Source organism: Manacus candei, unplaced genomic scaffold, assembly GCF_025592945.1.
Source record: "Manacus candei isolate 608988 ecotype Guabito, Panama unplaced genomic scaffold, ASM2559294v1 h1tg000057l, whole genome shotgun sequence".
In the NCBI taxonomy this organism is placed as follows: Eukaryota; Metazoa; Chordata; class Aves; order Passeriformes; family Pipridae; genus Manacus; species Manacus candei.
In genome coordinates, this window is record NW_026138105.1 from 2,124,908 (window position 1) to 2,143,855 (window position 18,948).

The window sequence follows — 18,948 nt, forward strand, 5'->3', positions numbered from 1 at the left end:
ACGGCTCCTGCTGGGACAGGGACACCGTGCCAGCACCTGGGGAGCACCTGGGCGTGGGCTGGGGCTGCACATGGGGGGTGGCCATGGAAGTGGGGACAGGGACAGCCATGGCACAGCTGGCACAGGGACAGCCATGGCACAGCTGGCACAGGGACAGCGATGGCACAGCTGGCACAGGGACAGGGACAACCATGGCACAGCTGGCACAGGGACAGGGACAGCGATGGCACAGCTGGCACAGGGACAGGGACAGCCATGGCACAGCTGGCACAGGGACAGCGATGCCGTACCGGGGCCCGCGTCCATGGGGACACACGGGCGGGCTCGGCCTGAGGTGGGATCGGGGCACACGGGGACGGGTCGTGTCCCACAGGGCTGGCGGGGGGTGCCTGGGGCGGTGCTGCCGCCACGGGACGGTCCCTCCAGGGTGGGTGTTTGTCCCTCCCGGGTGGGTGTTTGGGTGTTTGTCCCTCCCAGGGTCGCTGTTTGTCCCTCCCGGAGTCGCTGTTTGTCCCTCCCGGGTGGGTGTTTGTCCCTCCGGGGATGTCCCGGGTCGGTCCCTCCCCTGCCTGGGGCGGTCGCACCTCCCGGCCGGTGGGGGGCGCTGTGACCACCGGGCGTGGCGGGCGCCGCTCTGCCCCTCGCCCGCCGGAAGCGGAAGCAGCCGCACCCCGTGGTTCCGACTGAGGCGGCGGCGGCGGCGCCAGGAGTGACTGCGGACTCTGCTCCTTCCCGGCCCCAGCCCCAGAGCAGGGCCTGGCCCCATTTCCGTTCCCGGCCCGGCACCCGCCCCGTGCTCACTGCCGGCCCCGTTCCCGGCCCCATTCCCGGAGCCAATCCCGGCCCCATTCCCGGAGCCATTCCCTGCCCCGTTCCCAGCCCCATTCCCACACCCGTTCCCGCCATGGCGGTCCGCGCCAGTTTCGAGAACAACAACGAGCTGGGCTGTTTCGCCAAGCTCACCAACGCCTACTGCCTCGTGGCCATCGGCGGCTCAGAGAACTTCTACAGGTGAGATGGCCCTGCCCTGCCCGGCCCGGCGCTGCTCTGCCCGGCTCCGCGGGGCCCTGACGGCGCTTTGTCCTTGCAGCGTGTTCGAGGGGGAGCTGTTCGGGACCATCCCGGTGGTGCACGCGTCCATCGCCGGCTGCCGCATCATCGGCAGGATGTGTGTGGGTACGTGAGGGGAAAGCCTTGGGGGGACGGGGAGGGTCCCGGGGGAGTTCGGGGAAGCGTCCCGTGCCTGGCCGGGGCCGCGTCCCTCGACCCCGGGGGCTGTTCTAATGCCCGAGTGTTTTTTTGTTCCTTTAACCATCCCATGGTGCTGCCACAGTCACACGAACAGCAGCACCCGGACCTTTCGTGGAGCACTTGGCATCTTCACGGGGAGTTCTTTGTCAAAGGGTCTCACTGAGAACCTCAAGCTTCCTCGACTCCTGTTGTGAAAGGGATTTGTGATAGTGCCACTCCCCCACAGCCGGTGCCTCACGCTGTTTTTTTCTTTCCCGTGGTGCTGGTTATTTTTAAATGGTAACAAATCTCCTGGGCTGGGTCCTGGGAGGAGCACACTGAGTCAGGGCAGGGTGCGAACAGCAGGGAGGTGCTGGAAAACCCCTAGGACCATTCTCTTTATTCCGTTCTGCTTTCTTTTTTTGCCATTTTAGGGAACAGACACGGGCTGCTGGTCCCGAGCAGCACGACAGACCAGGAGCTGCAGCACATCCGGAACAGCCTCCCGGACTCGGTGCGGATCCAACGGGTGGAGGAGCGGCTCTCGGCCCTGGGCAACGTCACCACCTGCAACGACTACGTGGCCCTGGTGCACCCCGACCTGGACAGGGTACGGGGCCCTGGGGCACTGCCGTGGGCACGGGGGGGCTGGGAGGCAGTGCCCAGGCTGCGCTTGTGGCCTCTGGGTCAGCCCTGGAGAAGGGAAGGGGGATGAGAGGGGTGAGTGTGTATCATGGGACAGGACTGGGGGGAATGGCTTCCCATTGACAGAGGGCAGGGTTAGATGGGATATTGGGAAGGAATTCTTCCCTGGGAGGGTGGGGAGGCCCTGGCACAGGCTGCCCAGAGAAGCTGGGACTGCCCCACCCCTGGAAGTGTCCAAGCCCAGGTTGGAGCAACCTGGGCTAGTGGAAGGTGTTCCTGCCCATGCCAGGGGGTGGGATGAGATGAACTTTAAGGCCCCTGCAACCCAAAGCATCCTGTGATTCCATGGTCGTTGGGTGCAGTTTGCTTTGGGTGGTAAAACTGAGCGAATTAGAGGGTAATAAAGAGCACCCAGAGGAGGGCACTGAGGATCACAGCAGGAGTTGGAAGCTGCAGCTGAGCTACCCAAAATCTGTAACAGTTGAAAGAGGCCATGGTTGTGAGTGATTACAGAGGGCTGGAAGAAAAACAAGAAGTTTCATAATGAAAGTTTAAAATAAGAGCAAAGGAGACAAAGTTGCTGCTACTTTATGTCTGAGAACTGATACCTTAATAGCATAAAGAGGTGTGTGGAGCTACAGGTCATGACAGTGTTTGCTTTCAGCTGGTGCTAAATCTGAAGAAGAGATGGGACTTGGTGTTAGGAGTGCAAGTGGAAAAGAAAAATAAGGGTAATGGGCTTTGCAGCATAATATGTTTTAAATAAGCACAAAAAGTAAGGTAAGATGGGCAGAGAGAAACCAAAATAGTTCACAGTGAAACCTGGAGGGGAAGGAAGTTCTTAAGAGTTCTGCAGAAGGATAAGATGACTTTGTCATGGTGGTTTGGGAGGACTGGGAATGCTCAGAGAACAGGCATTGACACAGCTGATGTACTGCCAGCAGAAAGAGGGGGGATTTGGGCATTTCCCAGTAATAGCACAGGGTTGTGTTTGTGGTGACACTGGGAACATGTAGAATATGGAGGCTGGGTTTGTGTTTTACCTTGGCTGGGTTGCAATGGGTTGTGCAGAGTGGGAGGCTCTCAGAGGGCTGTGTGCAGGAACAGCTTGACTTCCAGTTCCACGGTGCCATTTTACTGAAGGCTTTGTTCTCTTCCTGTTGGCAGGAGACAGAGGAGATCTTGGCAGATGTGCTGAAGGTGGAGGTTTTCAGGCAAACGGTTGCAGATCAGGTGCTGGTGGGAAGTTACTGTGTTTTTAGTAACCAGGGAGGACTCGTGCACCCCAAAACTTCAATAGATGACCAGGATGAACTGTCCTCACTGCTCCAGGTCCCACTTGTGGTAAGGCTTTTGTGGGTTTGTGTTTGCCTTTCCCACTCCCTCCCAGCCCAGTTCTAGTGTGGCTCTATCTCATGGGCTCCTGGATGCTGTTTCTCTGCAGAGCAATTCCAAGTGGGAGATGAGGGAAAACTTGAACAGGCCAAGTCTCCTGAGACAGTTCCCTGTCTTCCCTGAGTCTGGATAAACTGCTCAGTGCTTTTGCTTTGCTCCTGAAATGTTGCTTCTGCTGGGATTGTGTGTGGTGCAGACACAGAATATGAGGTTGTCTGGTTTGACTGAAGCCAGTGTTTACAAAAATTAAGTAACAAACCCCTGTGCCTGCTCAGTTGGATGTGCTCAGCCACTGTTGCTGTGCCATCCTCCTTCCTCCTGGCTGGACTCTGTTTCCCTGGATGCCACACACATTGCAGGCTGTTCATTAACCATCTCACCTGGGCTTTGCTGAGGGGCAGGAGCTTTCAGCTCTTCAGGGGCATGAGCTGAGCCCCCCCCAAAGGTTTTGCCAGAGGTGTGTGAGGCGCTGTGCTGTGGCTGACGCTGTGCCCTGCCCGCAGGCGGGGACGGTGAACCGCGGCAGCGAGGTGATCGCGGCGGGCATGGTGGTGAATGACTGGTGTGCCTTCTGTGGGCTGGACACCACCAGCACGGAGCTCTCCGTCATCGAGAACATCTTCAAGCTCAACGAGGCCCAGCCCAGCACCATCGCCACCAACATGAGGGACTCCCTGATTGACAGGTGAGGGGGAGCCAGCTCTGGGCACAGATTTTGTTAGAAACTATTATTTTATCATAAAGTTGATGGGTTTGCAGTTGGTTTATCTTTTTTTAATTACCCTTTTCTTACTGCCTCCTTCCTTTTGTTGGTTACTGGCAGCAGTTGGGTGATGGAATGTGCAAGCAGTGAGAATCCTTTTTGTGGGAAGCCACATCCATTTCAGCTGTCAGGTTTGCTTCCCTACCTCTTCAGTGCTTAGCTATGACATGAATGGGTTTTTTTTAAACAAACCTTGTTTTAAAAGTTAAAATGCCAGTGACTTTGTGTGACATCTTGGCTTTTGATTGTTGTAACCCACGTAAAGTTATTTCAAATGCTTGCTACAACCATTTCTGGAGCCAGAAAGACTTTATGGCTTGTCAGCTGCTGCTGCTGCCTTAAATCTTTTTAATTTAAAACTACCAACCTGAATTTTTTTTTAAGCCTTTTTGTCAAAGGCTTTGTCCATCTTATCTTTTAATGCGAGGCGAGCTTCGTTTTCTGCCTGGAGTAGTAATGATACAGGACCTTCCCCTTTCATTATGTATGAAAATGTTCTCACAAGGTTTAGGATGCACGTAGATCAGTGTCCTCTGCAAACTGCATTTGGGCTTTCATTAGTTACAGCTCTGAGGACCATTGCTGTGGGGCTAAAAGTGTGTTCCTGAGCTACCAGAGCATTGTAACTTAGTGGCCGAGTTCTCAGGTATCATAAGAATTTATGGGAATAGTTTATGGCATAACAACTTCCTAGACTTTGGAGCACTTCGAAAGAGTTCTCTGCCCCTTTACAGTTCTGGTACAAAGCCTGGATGTCTCTGAGCATATCAGAGCCATAATTAAACTTGCTCTGAGCTGTTAATCACTCCCTGGGCCAGACTGAGTGTGTGTTTTACCTTTGCCAGCTTGACAGGTTTGTTCCTGTGGCTGCCTGTTAGCAGCCACAACATCTGCTTCCCTCTTTCCATAGGCCCTTCTCTTCTAGGAAGGGGAATTTCTGCTGGGCCTTTGTAACTGGAGGGTGAGAACTGACTGTACTGGTGTTTTGAAATGCCTTCTGCACTCCCTGGCACTGCCAAACCTCTCTTCTGTTTTGTGTTTCAGCCTGACATGAGCAGCGTTGGTTCCGACTTCCCAGAAAGCTCCTAAGGAGTGAAGTGTTGAGCTGCACTGTGGATCACAGGCATTCAGACCTCCTGATGATATTTCTGACCCAAGGAAGAGGCTGCAAAATCAACTTTTTGTAGTGTTTTGTAAACTTAAGTATTGACAAATAACATGCATAAGATACAAATAAGGAATGCTCTCTGTCCCTTTGCTGATGTTCTCGAGTTCTTCAGCTCTGCTTTCTGGTGTTGTGGTGCTGACTGAGCCCCTCAGGTTACCCACAATATTTATTCTTATGGCTCTATGTTGATCACTAGAGAATGCTTTGCCTTAAGTCTTGCACCAGTGTCCTGCAGCACAGCAGTTTGTTTTGGCACTACATGCACTGCCATCTTTTTCCACACAGCTGCTTGATGGTGTTCCTGCTGTAGGTAGACAAAAGAACCCCTTGGATGTCCAGTACCAACAACAGAGGATTTTACTTGCCACAAAATAATCTAAAAGCCATCACCTTCTCTTTTGCCCTGAGCTGTTCCCATGGGAATGGTGATTCTGAAGTGACCATGTGGATAAAACCTGGAGTTTGTTAGAGTTAATCCAAGGGCTTTTAACAGCAACAGTGTGGGAGTGCCTGGAGCAGAGTTTGATCTGGTGTCACCTGTGCTGCTCCTGAGGCAGCTGCAGGAGAGAGCCCTAAAGGCACACTATGGCCAGTGGGCCTAATTTGTCCTGCAGGAATTCAGCTCCTGCACTGGGAAACCCTTGGAAGTCAGCAAACCCCTATTTTGAATTTGAACCACCTCATCTGGAGTTACCCTGGGGACAAAGGTTCTGTAATACGGTTCTGAGCAGTCACTTGAGTCAGAGGGTACAGATTTGGGAGCTTCCTCCTGAAGAGCTCTGCCCATGCCCGGGAGTGATGATGGGAAGGAGCTGTGGATGCTGCTTTTGGGTAGAAGTAGTGATTGCCTTCCAAACAGCTCTTTCTCACCCATCTCTCATTTCACTTGCTTTTCTGCTTGCCCCCTGAGGGTGCACTGAAGGCATAGAAGTGCCTCTGTTTCCCATCCTGAGGGTAAGAGGAAGCCATTCCCTCATGGCTGGATTGCTCTCAGCAAGAGGGTTCCCTTGAGGAGGGCTGGCCTGAGGGCTGTGTGGGCAGAGCTCTTTTCAGCCCCGGTGCTTCAGGCTTTGTGAAAAATTAAGGAAACTTCTATTTTTGTTCTACTGTCTGGATGTTTAGGGAAGGCTTTGTAAGTTTTAGTTGATTAAAGGCTGCTCCTTAAACTGTTGAATAAAGATTGCCATAGTCTCTGATCAGAGCAGCCCTGCCCTTTGATACTGAGCACCACTTTTCTTGGCATGACTCTGGTCTCCTCCTCTCAGCCTGTCTCAGTATTCAGAGCAAGAAGGTGCTTCCTTTTGGTCACCTCACAGTGCTCAGCTCCTGGGTGGACATGGCAGGATTCTGACTCTTCCCATCCCTGTTGGCCTGTGTTCATCACATGGGAAGCGAGGGAGGCTGAAATTTTCCCCTGCAACTCCTGACACTGTTTTTTTCTCATTCCTGTCTCCAGGCAGGAATCCTGGCTTGCACTGGTGACCTTGATCTGTGTTAGGTCTTAAAGACAGTTTAGAGGTAAATGAGAAGAATAATCCACTCTGGGTAATCCAAATCCTTAAGTGGAAAGATGGTGCAGTGTTGGGCGTTGTTATATGCCCAGGAGTCAGGGCAGGACAGGGTACTGCCAACTGGGATGAGACCTCTGGGAGCTTGGGAACTGGAAGGTGGCAAACATGGTACCTGTTCTAAACATGGGTTTGTGGGAATTCTGAATTGGGGAGATGGACCTGTATACAAGAAAAATGAACTATAATAAAAAATGGATTTAGAAACACGGATCATGAGAGAGCATAAATGTGGTGTTTTAATGGCAAGTCATGTCTCAAAAGATCTGTGCAATTCTTTAAAGGAGTCCACAGGGATATGAAGAAGGTCTGTTGTACTGCACTGGCAGGTTTTTGTGCCAAAGGCTTTTAGGACCGTGGGTGAGTGAGCCATGAAATGAGATGACTAATTACAAGTTAGGAATAATTAATCTGTCTTAGTGGAGGACCAACTTTTCTGACAGTAGTTATCCTATATACCAGCAAATTTCTAACTTACCTGGGAAAATCAGCCTTAATGGTGATGAAATTATTTGAAGTAGTCAAAAACTGGAGGAAAACCAAATAGGATATTGAGTGCAGTGCAGGGAGTGTGTGTAGTTGGCTGCTCTAAGGTCCCCTGTGCCAGAGTCCCTGGGCTGGACAAATGGCCCTGGGGCTGTACAATACAGGATGGGATCACAGGAATACACCTATAACAGGCTCTTGCTCCTGAGGCTTGAATTAGCTCTGCTGTTCCCTGCTCCCCTGTGGGGACAATGTGTCCTGGTGCTGCATTTCAGGACAGGAGCTGGATCAGGAGCTGGATCATGGAGAGCTCTGGCCAAGCTGATGGGCAGCAGTGAGTCCACCCTCCACTGGTCAGCTGCTGCAGCAGAACACAGGATTCCCAGAGTGGGAATACTAAGGAACTGCCCCTTACACAAATACCGATGTTTGTGCCCAGGTCCAGGTCACCCCAGGACTGCCCAGGGGCTGATCTTGGCAAAAGAGAGATAATGGTGTGAATGGGGTTGTACTGTGGGAAGAGGGTCAGCTGCTCACCCTCTGCCCCCACCCCCCAGTGCCACCTCCTGTACCTGCAGGGGGCTGTTCTCACTCCCCACACACCTCCACGAGTACCTCACGCCCTGGAAAATCAGAGCTGTGCCCCAGGAGGCAGGTACAGAGCAGGCAGGAAAGGCCCCGTGGTGTTTCTGTGGCTGTGCAGCAGCAGCTCCAGGCAGGCTGGGTTTTGGCAGCACAGCTCAGCCCTGCTGAGCGGGGCCTGGCACCCTGGGGCACACGCAGCTGTCCGAGGACACGGCTCAGCCTGTGCCCACCCAGGCACTTTGCTGCCTGAACAGCCTGTTCCTTGGACAGGCCAAAAATCTGCCTTGGGCAGGAGAAGAATATAAACGACACAAAGGAACCCAGACAACGCTCTCGGTTGTAAATTCTTTTTTTTTTTTTTTTTTTTTTTTTTTAATGATGGCTGTTGGAAGTTGCTCAAAGGTTTGGGCTGTGCCAGCCCCAGAGAGATGGCAGCGTACAGATGAGACCGAGGTGGCTGTGGAGTCCGTGGTGTGCGTCCTACCACACCTCTAGTACACAGAGCAACACGGAGTAGCGTGGGGGTGTCTGATTAGTAGCTCCGATTTCGTTTGGTCCTTTGCACTCCTTCACCCATCATGAGACGTTAGCACAGGTTTCACTACAACTCGAAGTTTCTCATCTACTTGCTTCTCACTTATTTTGTAATATGTTGGTAATATTTTATGTTTAAACACAATAAACAGCTTGGCTATGGAAATCAGTTATGAAGGACAAAATACAGTTTGAGACCACGCGTTATGCAGTCCTAGTGGGCTTCACCAGACGTATCTATGTGTCTATCCTGCTTCACCAGAGCAATATTTGAGCACTAATTAGCAATCCACAATGCTAACAATCTCTCTGCTGCTTCGTTCCTCACTGTAGTTAGGAATAGTTTTAGCATGTTTGTTGTCCGTGGGGTTTGTTTCAGAGCTGACATTATAAAGCTGTACTTTTTCTATACTAACTGGACATTCTGTGCATTGCACTTCATTTGCACTGAATAAAATTCAGTTATAGGCAGAGGGCTTAGGCTAATCACCCGTGATTATCACGGTGAGCGTGCAAAGCAGTTCCTGTGCTGACATGGATGGCACTTGTGTACAGGGCTGGGCTTTGCCATGACACTGTACTGCAAGAGGCTCTTCCACTCTTATTCAACATGGTAGAAATATCAGCATCAACAGGAAAAATCAAAAGTTTGTGGTTAGGACAGAACATCCTGAACCACTCATGACTGGAAGAGGGACAAGCAGAAGCTACTGTTGTAGGAAGAGACTCGTGGGAACTCACTAGCTGGAAGTTAAGGTATTTTTCTAGCCTTTACCTGATTTTTATGGCTGTCAAACGTGGCTAGTGATGAACTCATTCTACTGTGTGGCATGCTCCCTTTGGTCCTTGCCAAATATTTGCCAGTGAAGAAGTGAGCAAAACAAAAAAAACCCCAAATTTCGAAGGCATACAATGTTCGTAACATCTACAGGGCTTGGATTTGGTTTTATAAACAGGCCTAATTCTTACTGTACCTTGACTATTTCAGCAAAATATAATGACGACCTCACTCCAAACAAACATTTCCATTCTCCTGAAACCCAACGTACAAATTCCACAATCTAGTTACACATGCCACAGAACAACAACTCATCTTTTCCCAGTGTCTTAACAGGGGCAGAGTGCAGTCTAAGTCTACACGTATTCCTGGTATTTCAGTACCCATTGGTTCATTGGTTCTTGCTGCTGGGAGCTTAAACCAACTTATATGACATTTAAATATTTCTTTCATAAGTGGCTCCCAAAACAAAAACATGTATTCCTATGATTGGTTGTTGTTTGTTTTTTTTTTAGACCCAATTACTTTGTCTTCAGATTGTCCCAGTCTAGGGCTTGATGTTGCCAAGTGTCTGGTTTGGTGCTTCTTGAGCTTCTGCTCCGCACTCCGGTACCTCTTTGAGTGCTCGGTGGTTCCTTGTGCACTGTGCTGAGTGGCAGCGTTGATTAGTTATGAATGTACAAAACATCTGACCAGCAGGTATTGGAAATTGTTATCCAGGTAGATCCCTGGATTTTGTAATAAACTAAGAAGATCTTTTAGAATGGTTCAGCATCAGAATGTCTTCTGCTTATGACACTGAATTGTTCCCGTTCATAGATTTCATGATCTTAATTCGTTTATGAGACAGCTATTAAAAAAATGGTTCTGTTCAGAGGTGGTTTAGCTACACTGGAGAATGCTGGGTTTAACAGGGGGCACTGGTGCAGGGAACTGAATGAAGTTTCCCAGATCAGTTGAAACCTGTCTCGAAGACTCTGGTGCTGGCAGAGCGAGCCTGTGGATGCACCGCGACCGACAGGCGACCGAGGCAGCACGAAGGAAAGGGGCTCCACACTGCAAGGCTGCCTGCCTGTATTTTTTCCAGTTTTCCTGCTTATTTCAGTCCCAGGCTGTCCAAAACTTGTAGGTCACTGAAGTAGTTTTGTTTGGTAGGCTTTTCAATGCATTTTTCTCTTTTTTTTTTGCACGTCCATAGTCCTCATCAGCTCAACGAGGTGCAATGTGCAGCAGGCTGTGTCATACCCACTCCTGGACAGGTCTTTTGTAGTACACAACGTTTTGCTGCACCTCTTTGTTTTTGAACTGGAAGATTGTGTACACCAGGACGAGGATGCAGAGGGACAGGATGCAGGGGATCACCACTGCGATGGCGTTGACGGTGCTGGGCACGTCGTTGATGGTCACCATGATGTCCACGTCGTCGTGCGGGAGCCGCCGGTCTTTGCTCCGCTCAACATCCTTCTGGTTACAGCCCATCCAGTCCTTCAGGATCGACCTGGGGTAGCCTGGCTCCACGCTCAGCCTCTGGTTATCGAACTTCCAGTACTCCTTCCCTTTGTAAAAGTAGGTGTAAACTAGGAGACAAAACAGAGGGTATTTTTCACCATTTCCAAGTTGAGTTGCGCTTGTGTGAGGTTGTTCAGGGAGCCTGAACAGTGGGAGGTGGGCACTGCCTGGGTCAATAAAATACATTTATCCAGGGCATTCCCGAACCATTGGAAAGTGAAGGTGGTTTTGGAGCTGAGATTTAAAGGGGAAGCCTAACCCTGGCTTGTGTGTTCAACATTGCCCATGGAACACCATTCCCCCTGACCAAGACAAGCAGGGAATTAAAAAAATACCCTACTAACTTTAAAGAAGTGTGCTGCAATGAGTTATTTTTTACTAAAGCATCTGTAAATGTGTGCTTGTCATTACCAAGTAAATAACAACATCTGCAGAGTGCCAGTGTGTGCCTGGGTCAGTTTGGAAGAACATTTCAGTTTCTATTCACCCAGCCTCAGAGAGCAGATGCTGGGTAAGATGAGTCCTTTTGGCCACAAAATCCAGAATATCTGGCCTGTGTTGAGGACCAGTCTTGTCCTGCTGCTAGAAAAAGGGTGATGCTTTATGCTATGTGTTGTCTGAATTACCCCCCTCTCCCCAGACTCCTTTTCTAGTGACTCTCAAATGATTAGAAAAACATTAAAGAAAATAGGAGAAGGGAGCTGTGGTGAAAGTGCTAGGCCCAGTTCTATTTAATATCTTTACTGATGATTTAGATGAGGGCATTGAGTCCACCATCAGCAAATTTGGAGATGACACCAAGTTGGGGGGGAGTGTTGATCTGCTGGAGGGCAGGAGGGCTCTGCAGAGGGACCTGGACAGGCTGGACCCGTGGGCTGATTCCAAGGGGATGAGGTTCAAGCAGGTCAAGTGCCAGGTCCTGCCCTTTGGCCACAACAACCCCTGGCAGTTCTACAGGCTGGGACAGAGTGGCTGGAGAGCAGCCAGGCAGGAAGGGAGCTGGGAGTGGGGATGGACAGGGAGCTGAACAGGAGCCAGAGTGTGCCCAGGTGGCCAAGAGGGCCAATGGATCCTGGCCTGGCTCAGGAACAGGGTGGCAGCAGGAGCAGGGCAGTGATTCTGCCCCTGGACTCAGCACTGGTGAGGCCACCCCTGGAGTGCTGTGTCCAGCTCTGGGCCCTCAGCTCAGGAAGGACATGGAGGGGCTGGAGCAGGGCCAGGGAAGAGCAGAGAGGCTGGGGAAGGGACTGGAGCACAAGTGCTGTGAGGAGAGGCTGAGGGAGCTGGGGGGGCTCAGCCTGGAGAGGAGGAGGCTCAGGGGAGACCTCCTGACTCTCTAAAACACCCTGACAGGAGGGGGGAGCTGGGTGGGGTTGGTCTCTTCTCTGGAGGTTTAGGTTGGATATTAGGAAGAAATTTTTTACAGAGAGGGTAATCAGCCATTGGAATGGGCTGCCCAGGGAAGGGGTGGATTCTCTGTCCCTGGAGGTGTTTAAGGACAGACTGGATGTGGCATCAGTGCCATGGGCTGGGAACCACAGCGGGGTTGGATCAAGGGTTGGACTTGATGATCTCAGAGGTCCTTTCCAACCTGGCTGATTCCATGATTCTAACTGCCAACATCAGACAGGCTGGAGCCTGTCACAGAGAGCCCGAGCCAGCTACAGGTAAGAAATCATGAGGAAATGTAGGTTACAGCACCCTCACAACCAGGGCCCAAGAAAACCAGGCTGTTGTAGCAGAAAAAGTCCCGTCCCCCCAGAGTTGGCAATGTGATAATGTGGTTTAACAGCTGAGGATGTGCATGGGTTGGGATGAGGGTCAGGAAAGATCTCAGAGTGCTGCTGCTCACAGGGCCCAGGTGACCCCAGGGCTTCTGTGACTCGATTGCTGTATCAGGAAATACCTGAAACACCTCACACCCAGCCCCAACTCCCAGCACAAGCTGTTACTTGTAATGTAATACTTGTCATCATTACAAGCAATGATGCAGATACATACAGCCTTCCTTGCTGATGAAAGCTCCCTGAGGAGCCTGAGGGACTCCTCTCCACACGGTGATGGGCTTTGGGTATCCTGGGTCTGTGGCTCTCTTGTCCTCGTTGTACCTCCAGTACCTGTCCCCTTTGAAGAAGTAGGTTTTGCCCACGGGCTCCCAGCGCAGGGCCGTGTCGATGCCCTCCCGGGGCAGGCAGTTCCCCAGCTCCACCAGGCTGTGGGGGTAGCCTGGCTCTGCTGTCACTTCCTTAAAAACCCAGTACTTATCTCCTAGAGACCAGGGGGGACACAAACAACAAACAGGTTTGCCCAGTTAGGAGTCGAATCGCTACAAACATTGAATAGCCCCAGAACCACAGCACGTTGAGGACTTCCAGCCTGAACTATGAAAAAGCTGCTCTTCCACTTCATTGTGAATCTGAAACCTGATTTAATTTGCTGCTCCTCAACTCTTGTTTCAGAAGAAATGTTGAACAACCCTTTTCCATTTACCTTCTCACGCCAGTCATGATTTCAAAAACACCTCTCATCCCCTGTCTGCAATCCCTCACCCAGGCTGAGGAGTTCCTTCCAGGTCAGCCCAAATTTTTCAGTCATTTATGTTGCCTTTCCCTGAGCCTTCTCAGGTTTTAGTACAGTTTAGTGAGCTGAGGTGCTGAAGCTGCAGACACAAATTCAGAAGCCCAGGTACTGTGATTTCCTACCAGCAGTGCCGATGTTTTCCAGCACTTCTTCCTTGCTCACAACTTGCTCTCGAGTTACAGGATCCTGTTCAGACACTGTCACGGTGCCAGAGCTAAAGTGGGGCCCCAGCACAAGGTGGTAATTTTGTCTCTTTAGGAGACAACTGTCCAATAACGTGATTTGGGAGCACCCTGTACTTGGAGAGGCCCCAGTGCTCTGCTGAAATGTGTTCAAGGGGATAGGCAGGAGACTGACACTTCCTGGGAAACAGGATTTGTTTCTTGCCATCACATGAAAGCCAACTTCCCTTAATTGATATTAGCTCTATACAGAGATTGTCCTGGCAAGGCCAGCCCACACTGAACTATATTTTAAGGATTAGTGGCTGCTTGAAGTGCCCCCTGGGAAAAGGCCAAGGGTGCAGTGTACCTGCTTTCACCATCTTCAAGCCATACAAGCAGCGTGTGAGGTGAGGCAGGAGGGGTTGGCTTGTACTGAACTGTACTGTACCTTTGAAGAAAACAAATTTGCCATCAGAGCGCTCGTAGGCCGCGTCGATCTTGGCGGGGAGGCCCTTCCAGAACTGCTCAATCTGCATGGGATATCCCTCCTGCACGCGGTTGTTGCGCAGCCGCCAGAACCAGCGATCCTGGGAAAACCAGAAGCCTCTTCAGAAGGAGTATTTTTATCTTGCTGGGCATCCAGCATCCCTAATCCCTGCCTAGGCCCCACTGCAGACAGATGTCCTGCTTCAGGTGACAGCTCCAACCCAGCACTGTCTCCAGAGAGCGAAGTGCCACGTGGGGGAGATGGCAGCCCAAAAAGTGGGAAGTTGATTGCTGGTGCTGTGAAAAAGGGTGGAAAAAAGAGGGAAAAGGAACAGAGGGAAGTGACTCCAAAGTTATAGGCACTGTGATCCCTCTGTGTCCTGTCACTGAGGTGTCACACTTGTCCTGGTGCAGGTGGTGCTCAGCTCTCTGAGCCCAGGACAGCCTGACCAGTACCTGGTGACTGTGTGAAACACAAGGTCTAAAGGCACAAAGGAGTTATTAAATATCCTTTCAGATATGAGATCATTAGTTAAAGCTGCAGTGGATGCTTTAACAAGCAGGACAGAACCTGTGAGACTTCTCCCAGATACTGTTCCAGCCTTCAACCAGTTTCAGTTCAAGAATTTTCTGCAACTGATGTGGTTTGTCCATTTAATGACCTTCAATATATCCCTCTCACATTCATACCCACTGGACACAGTGAAAGCTACTGGTATTTTGAGAATGGGACCATGGATGTCCATATTCAAGGCACTCTAATGGGTTAATGAGCAATGCCTCTCCTTCCTCCCCAGCTGTAGTTTACAAGGAAGGTTGACAAGGAAGGCAGGCTGAGCACTCCTGAAGCCCTGGTTCCACGCAGGTCACCTTCAAGACAACGAGGCTTGCTGCCCAGAGAAGCTGTGGCTGCCCCATCCCTGGAAGTGTTCCAGGACAGCTGGGATGGGGCTTGGAGCGACCTGATCCAGTTGAAGGTGTCCCTGCCCATGGCAGAGGGTGGAATGAGATGGTCTGTAAGGCCCCTCCCAGACCAAACCACTCCAGGATTCTGTGATTAATTGTGGGTAGCTACTGGCATTGCTTTATGGCTTTAGAGGTGGCTCCTCTCAGGCTGGATGGTGCCTGAATTCTCTGCCAGTGCACCCAGTTCACATTTTGAACTGGTGGTGGTTTAAGGGTGGACTGAGCTGGAAAAATCTTGAAGTGGATTTTTAAAGTGGTCTGTGAGTGGACTGAGATGGTTTTGAGGTGGATTGAGCTGGTTTTTTAGATGGATTGAGCTGGTTTGAGGCAGATTTTTGAGGTGGTCTGTGGATGGATTGAGCTGTTTTGGAGGTGGTCTGCAGGTGGATTGAGGGTGGGCACAGGAGGTGCTGGAGGCTTTCCCTGGGCAATCTCCACAATTCCACAGTGCCACCTCTGTGTCACTTGACTTCTGAACAAGGCTGCCCAGGCATTTTGTGAATCCCATCAGGCACAGATTCCCAATATTACAGAGCCAAACTGCTTACACTTCCTTCTAATATTGCTCACTCATCAGCCTCAGAGGAACAGAGCTATTTTCACAGACATTTCAAATCTCACTACCAAATACTTCCATTGACCTTTTCCAGCGATAAAATTAAAGGGAGACTCATGGGTAAGTTTTCAAGTACCTTGAAAACAAACATTTCTCCTCTAAAGAGAGCCACAGTGTTGAAGTTGCCATCACAGATGTTCGGTTTGGAGCCAGGGAGAGCTGGCCTGTCACCCAGAGGAGGGCTGGGGGGTCGTGGCTGTCTCTCGTGTTTCCTTTCCGAAGTCGAGTGAATTCTGCGAACAGGAAGAGTTGGTAAAGGCCTGGTTGGCTCCAGGGGCTCAATGGGAGGACCTAGAAGTGAAAAGGAAAATATTCAGCAAAGTGGACAAGTTTGGCTTTTCTGTGCTTCCCTCGTACGCTTTAAAAGGCACCAGGGTGGCTGGACAGCAGTGCCAGGGATTTACACACTCCTGAGGCAGAGCTCATTCCCTAGAAATGGGGAGCAGAACGAGATGCATCCACACGTGAAAGATGTCCCAAAACAGACGAGTGATAAGAACTGAAGAAGAGACACAATGTTTTTGTAGGTCTTCCCGAGGAGGCTGGAGCTAAAAGGAAGGAGGAACCACACCAGTCATGTTCCCAACTGAAATGAAAGGTGATAAGCCTTGAAAAGAAACGTTTAGTAAACCAGAAAAAAGGCAACAAAACCCCCCCCAAACCCAATGCAAAACCAGAAAACCTATGCTACACTGAAGGGGAACTGCAGGGAGTTTGGAAATTAGAAAGCAATTACTTTATCACAGTTCAGTCACCAGTCAGTGCTTTCAGAGCTCCCTGACACACAGCTGTGACAAGGGACCTTGCTCTCATTAAAGTGATGCCCTCCCAGCACAGATCTCCTTTCCAATCCTTCCCCAGCTCAGCTCTGGATTTTAAAGGCTGCAGGAATGGACAGGGCTATAAAATTACAAGTGAGTAAGACTGGAGCAGAGGTCTGCTCTTAAACTGCCTCTGCCAGAGGACAATTTCATTAACAGTGATAAAGTCTGGACCAAATTTCATTCAGAGAGTCACCAATTTATTGTTGCTTCTCAGAGAAGGCCACAAGTTAATCTGGCAATAAGCAGAAGCCAGGGATTTTGGTGAGTTTTATATCTGAGGATTGTTTATTTGCAGGGATCGGGGTTTCAACCTCACTCTGACCCTGCAGGACAAACCCCCAGCTGTGGGCAGAACTGGGGCTGGCTGTCACAGGGCCTGTTTCAGAGTCACTTTGGGGGTTCAACACAGCCCAGCTGGGGTTGCTGCACACCTGCCCTGGACAAAGCTCATCCTCAGAGGAAGGGTTACCCCAAGGTGTGTGATTGCTCATAGGCAGGGAAGGGATGTATGAGGAAGGACTGAGATACCCATGGAGGCCACATACCTGTGGGGTTAGAAGAGGACTTTTGTACATAAACATTTTTAACTATGTGCCTCAAATGATGGTTAGGTGCCCAAGTCCTCATGGTAACTTATCTCTTAAACATTCCATTTTCAAAGGGTTCCTAGAATGAATGAGTGCTTGACACATCCTGGAAGGGTGACTGGGTTAGTGAAAATTCTCACAGCCAGTGACAAAGAAGTCATCAGAGAAATCCATTCTATTAATTGCTAATAAGGATGTAACAGTAAGAATCTTGTGTGTGGGTTTCATGGATTTTATGCTCAGAAAGTACCACTTGGATGATACAGTCCCAGCTCCTGCAGTGCCAGGCCAGAAACCTTCACCTGTGATTCCTGCAACGAGCCCAGTGTTTCTGGGGCAGATACAGCACATTTTCCAAATTTCAAGTGTAGAAAATCCTCTCTAATGCACAGCAAACTGTGTCAATGATTAAACCCTGTCACTGCTAAAGTCTGTGTCCTACCCCTTGCCTCAGTTTGTGCAGCTTTAGCTTCATTGTTCTTTTTCTTATCTCTAGTGTCTCAACATTTAATCATTTATAGATCTTCATGGAGATGCTTTTAACATTCTCCTTAATGAGAATTGCTATTTATAGAGCACTTCCTTTGGTCTGGTGCTGCAATAGCTTTTGTTTTTAAGCTCTTCAGACAGGCCACTTTTCTAAAGCTTTTCTAATGGATCTTTATATTTCTTCAAGGTAACTTGTCCTCACAGTGTGATATTTTGTGCCATGTGCAATTTTTATTAGCAACCATTTTCATTTACTTTATTCCAGAGCTTTAATAAAAGACATCAAATATTGCTTTAGATAAGGATTCTCAGTTGATAATTACCCTTGGAAAGCTGTCTACATGAAATGAATAAAAGTGTTATACTGATACTGTGTATTGCTCATCCTTTCCATTCTTAGCTGGTCAGTGCCCATTCAGTAACTTAGCAGACCATAAAATTCCCAAACTCTGATATTGCTGCTGCTAATGATCTGGGGTGCACCAAAGAAGGTGCTTTTGGAGAAATGTCCTCTCCTTTGCAATTGCTGTGCTTTGAGTCACACATGAGTTCATGAAATGCATCCTTTTTGGACCAAACTAAATCCAAAGATGCATTCCTGGAGCACATACAGGATGCTGCAGCTGCAAACAGGCACCACAGGGCAGAGCAAGAGCTGATCCACAAAACCACCCCCTTCCCCAAAATCTATACCAAGTGGGTGTCAAGTCCTCAGCATCCTGTTTACTTAACAGCATCCCTAGATATTCCATTGTATGGTAATGTAAAACCTCAACCTTGAGGTAAAACCTCAAGTTTTATCCCTAAATTTTCCCTAACTGTTCACTACTGGTTACCTCAGTTTACCTCAATACATTCTTTCTCTCCTCTACACATTACCTCAGATTTTACCCCCAGTATTTTCCCAAACTGTCCACTACTGATTACCTAAGTTCACCTCAATATTTTCATTCTCTCTGCTACAGATTTAACTCCAAAACTTTCCCCACCTGTCCACTACTGGTTGCCTCAGCTTACCTTAAAATGTTCATTCTCTCCCCTAGAGGTCATCTCAGATTTTAGCTCCAATGTTTTCCCACCATGTCCACTGATGTTTGACTCATTTTTACCTCAAAATTTATCTCCAGAGGCATTTGTATACATTTATCTCCAGATGTGCTAGTATTATTCTTGTTATGGTTGTTTGCTCTGGCCTGGCTCCTGTTTCAGCTCACACAGCCACAGGACCTTACAACAGCTGGACATCTGGTGCATCTGGAAAGCTCATGGATGCAGGACTGAGTTGGCACAAGTGGGACAAGCTGCAGAGGAAAGGCTGGGAATTGGGAAAGAGTCCCAGACAGACCTTGCACAAAGCCAGCCAGGGTTCTGGGTTGTTCAGATGGGAGGTAGGAGCAGCATTCAACTAAAGGAGCAGGAAGTTAGCAACCTGTTTTGGCTGCCAAATATGGCACTTGGTGCCAGTGACAGTAACTGAGTAAATGAAGTCTGAAAGCCAACAATTTACAGGCTTGGTGAAGATAGGAAATTCTTGCATTAAGGAAAGATAAGCAAGTTGGGACCTAAGCAAGGGGA

The 18,948-nt window shown here is 49.7% G+C and overlaps 2 protein-coding genes across 2 annotated transcripts in view; one reads left to right on the plus strand and one right to left on the minus strand.

The window, feature by feature from the left end:
* Window positions 1–665: 665 nt before the first annotated feature.
* Window positions 666–6,379, plus strand: EIF6 (eukaryotic translation initiation factor 6). The gene is made up of 6 exons (XM_051803380.1): window positions 666–1,011; window positions 1,091–1,176; window positions 1,665–1,840; window positions 3,043–3,219; window positions 3,774–3,955; window positions 5,078–6,379. Exons 1-6 carry the CDS (start codon window positions 905–907, stop codon window positions 5,085–5,087), a joined length of 738 nt encoding a protein of 245 aa, XP_051659340.1. The 5' UTR covers window positions 666–904; the 3' UTR covers window positions 5,088–6,379.
* A 1,797-nt stretch (window positions 6,380–8,176) lies between these two features.
* The window catches only part of MMP24 (matrix metallopeptidase 24), a 45,959-nt gene continuing 35,187 nt past the window's right edge, over window positions 8,177–18,948 (minus strand). The window contains exons 6-9 of the mRNA XM_051803368.1: window positions 15,550–15,764; window positions 13,854–13,992; window positions 12,663–12,929; window positions 8,177–10,729 (exon numbers count right to left, since the gene is read on the minus strand). Of these exons, the coding sequence (XP_051659328.1) occupies window positions 10,392–10,729; window positions 12,663–12,929; window positions 13,854–13,992; window positions 15,550–15,764 (959 nt within the window). The 3' untranslated portion in view covers window positions 8,177–10,391. The remainder of the gene's footprint in view (window positions 10,730–12,662; window positions 12,930–13,853; window positions 13,993–15,549; window positions 15,765–18,948) is intronic.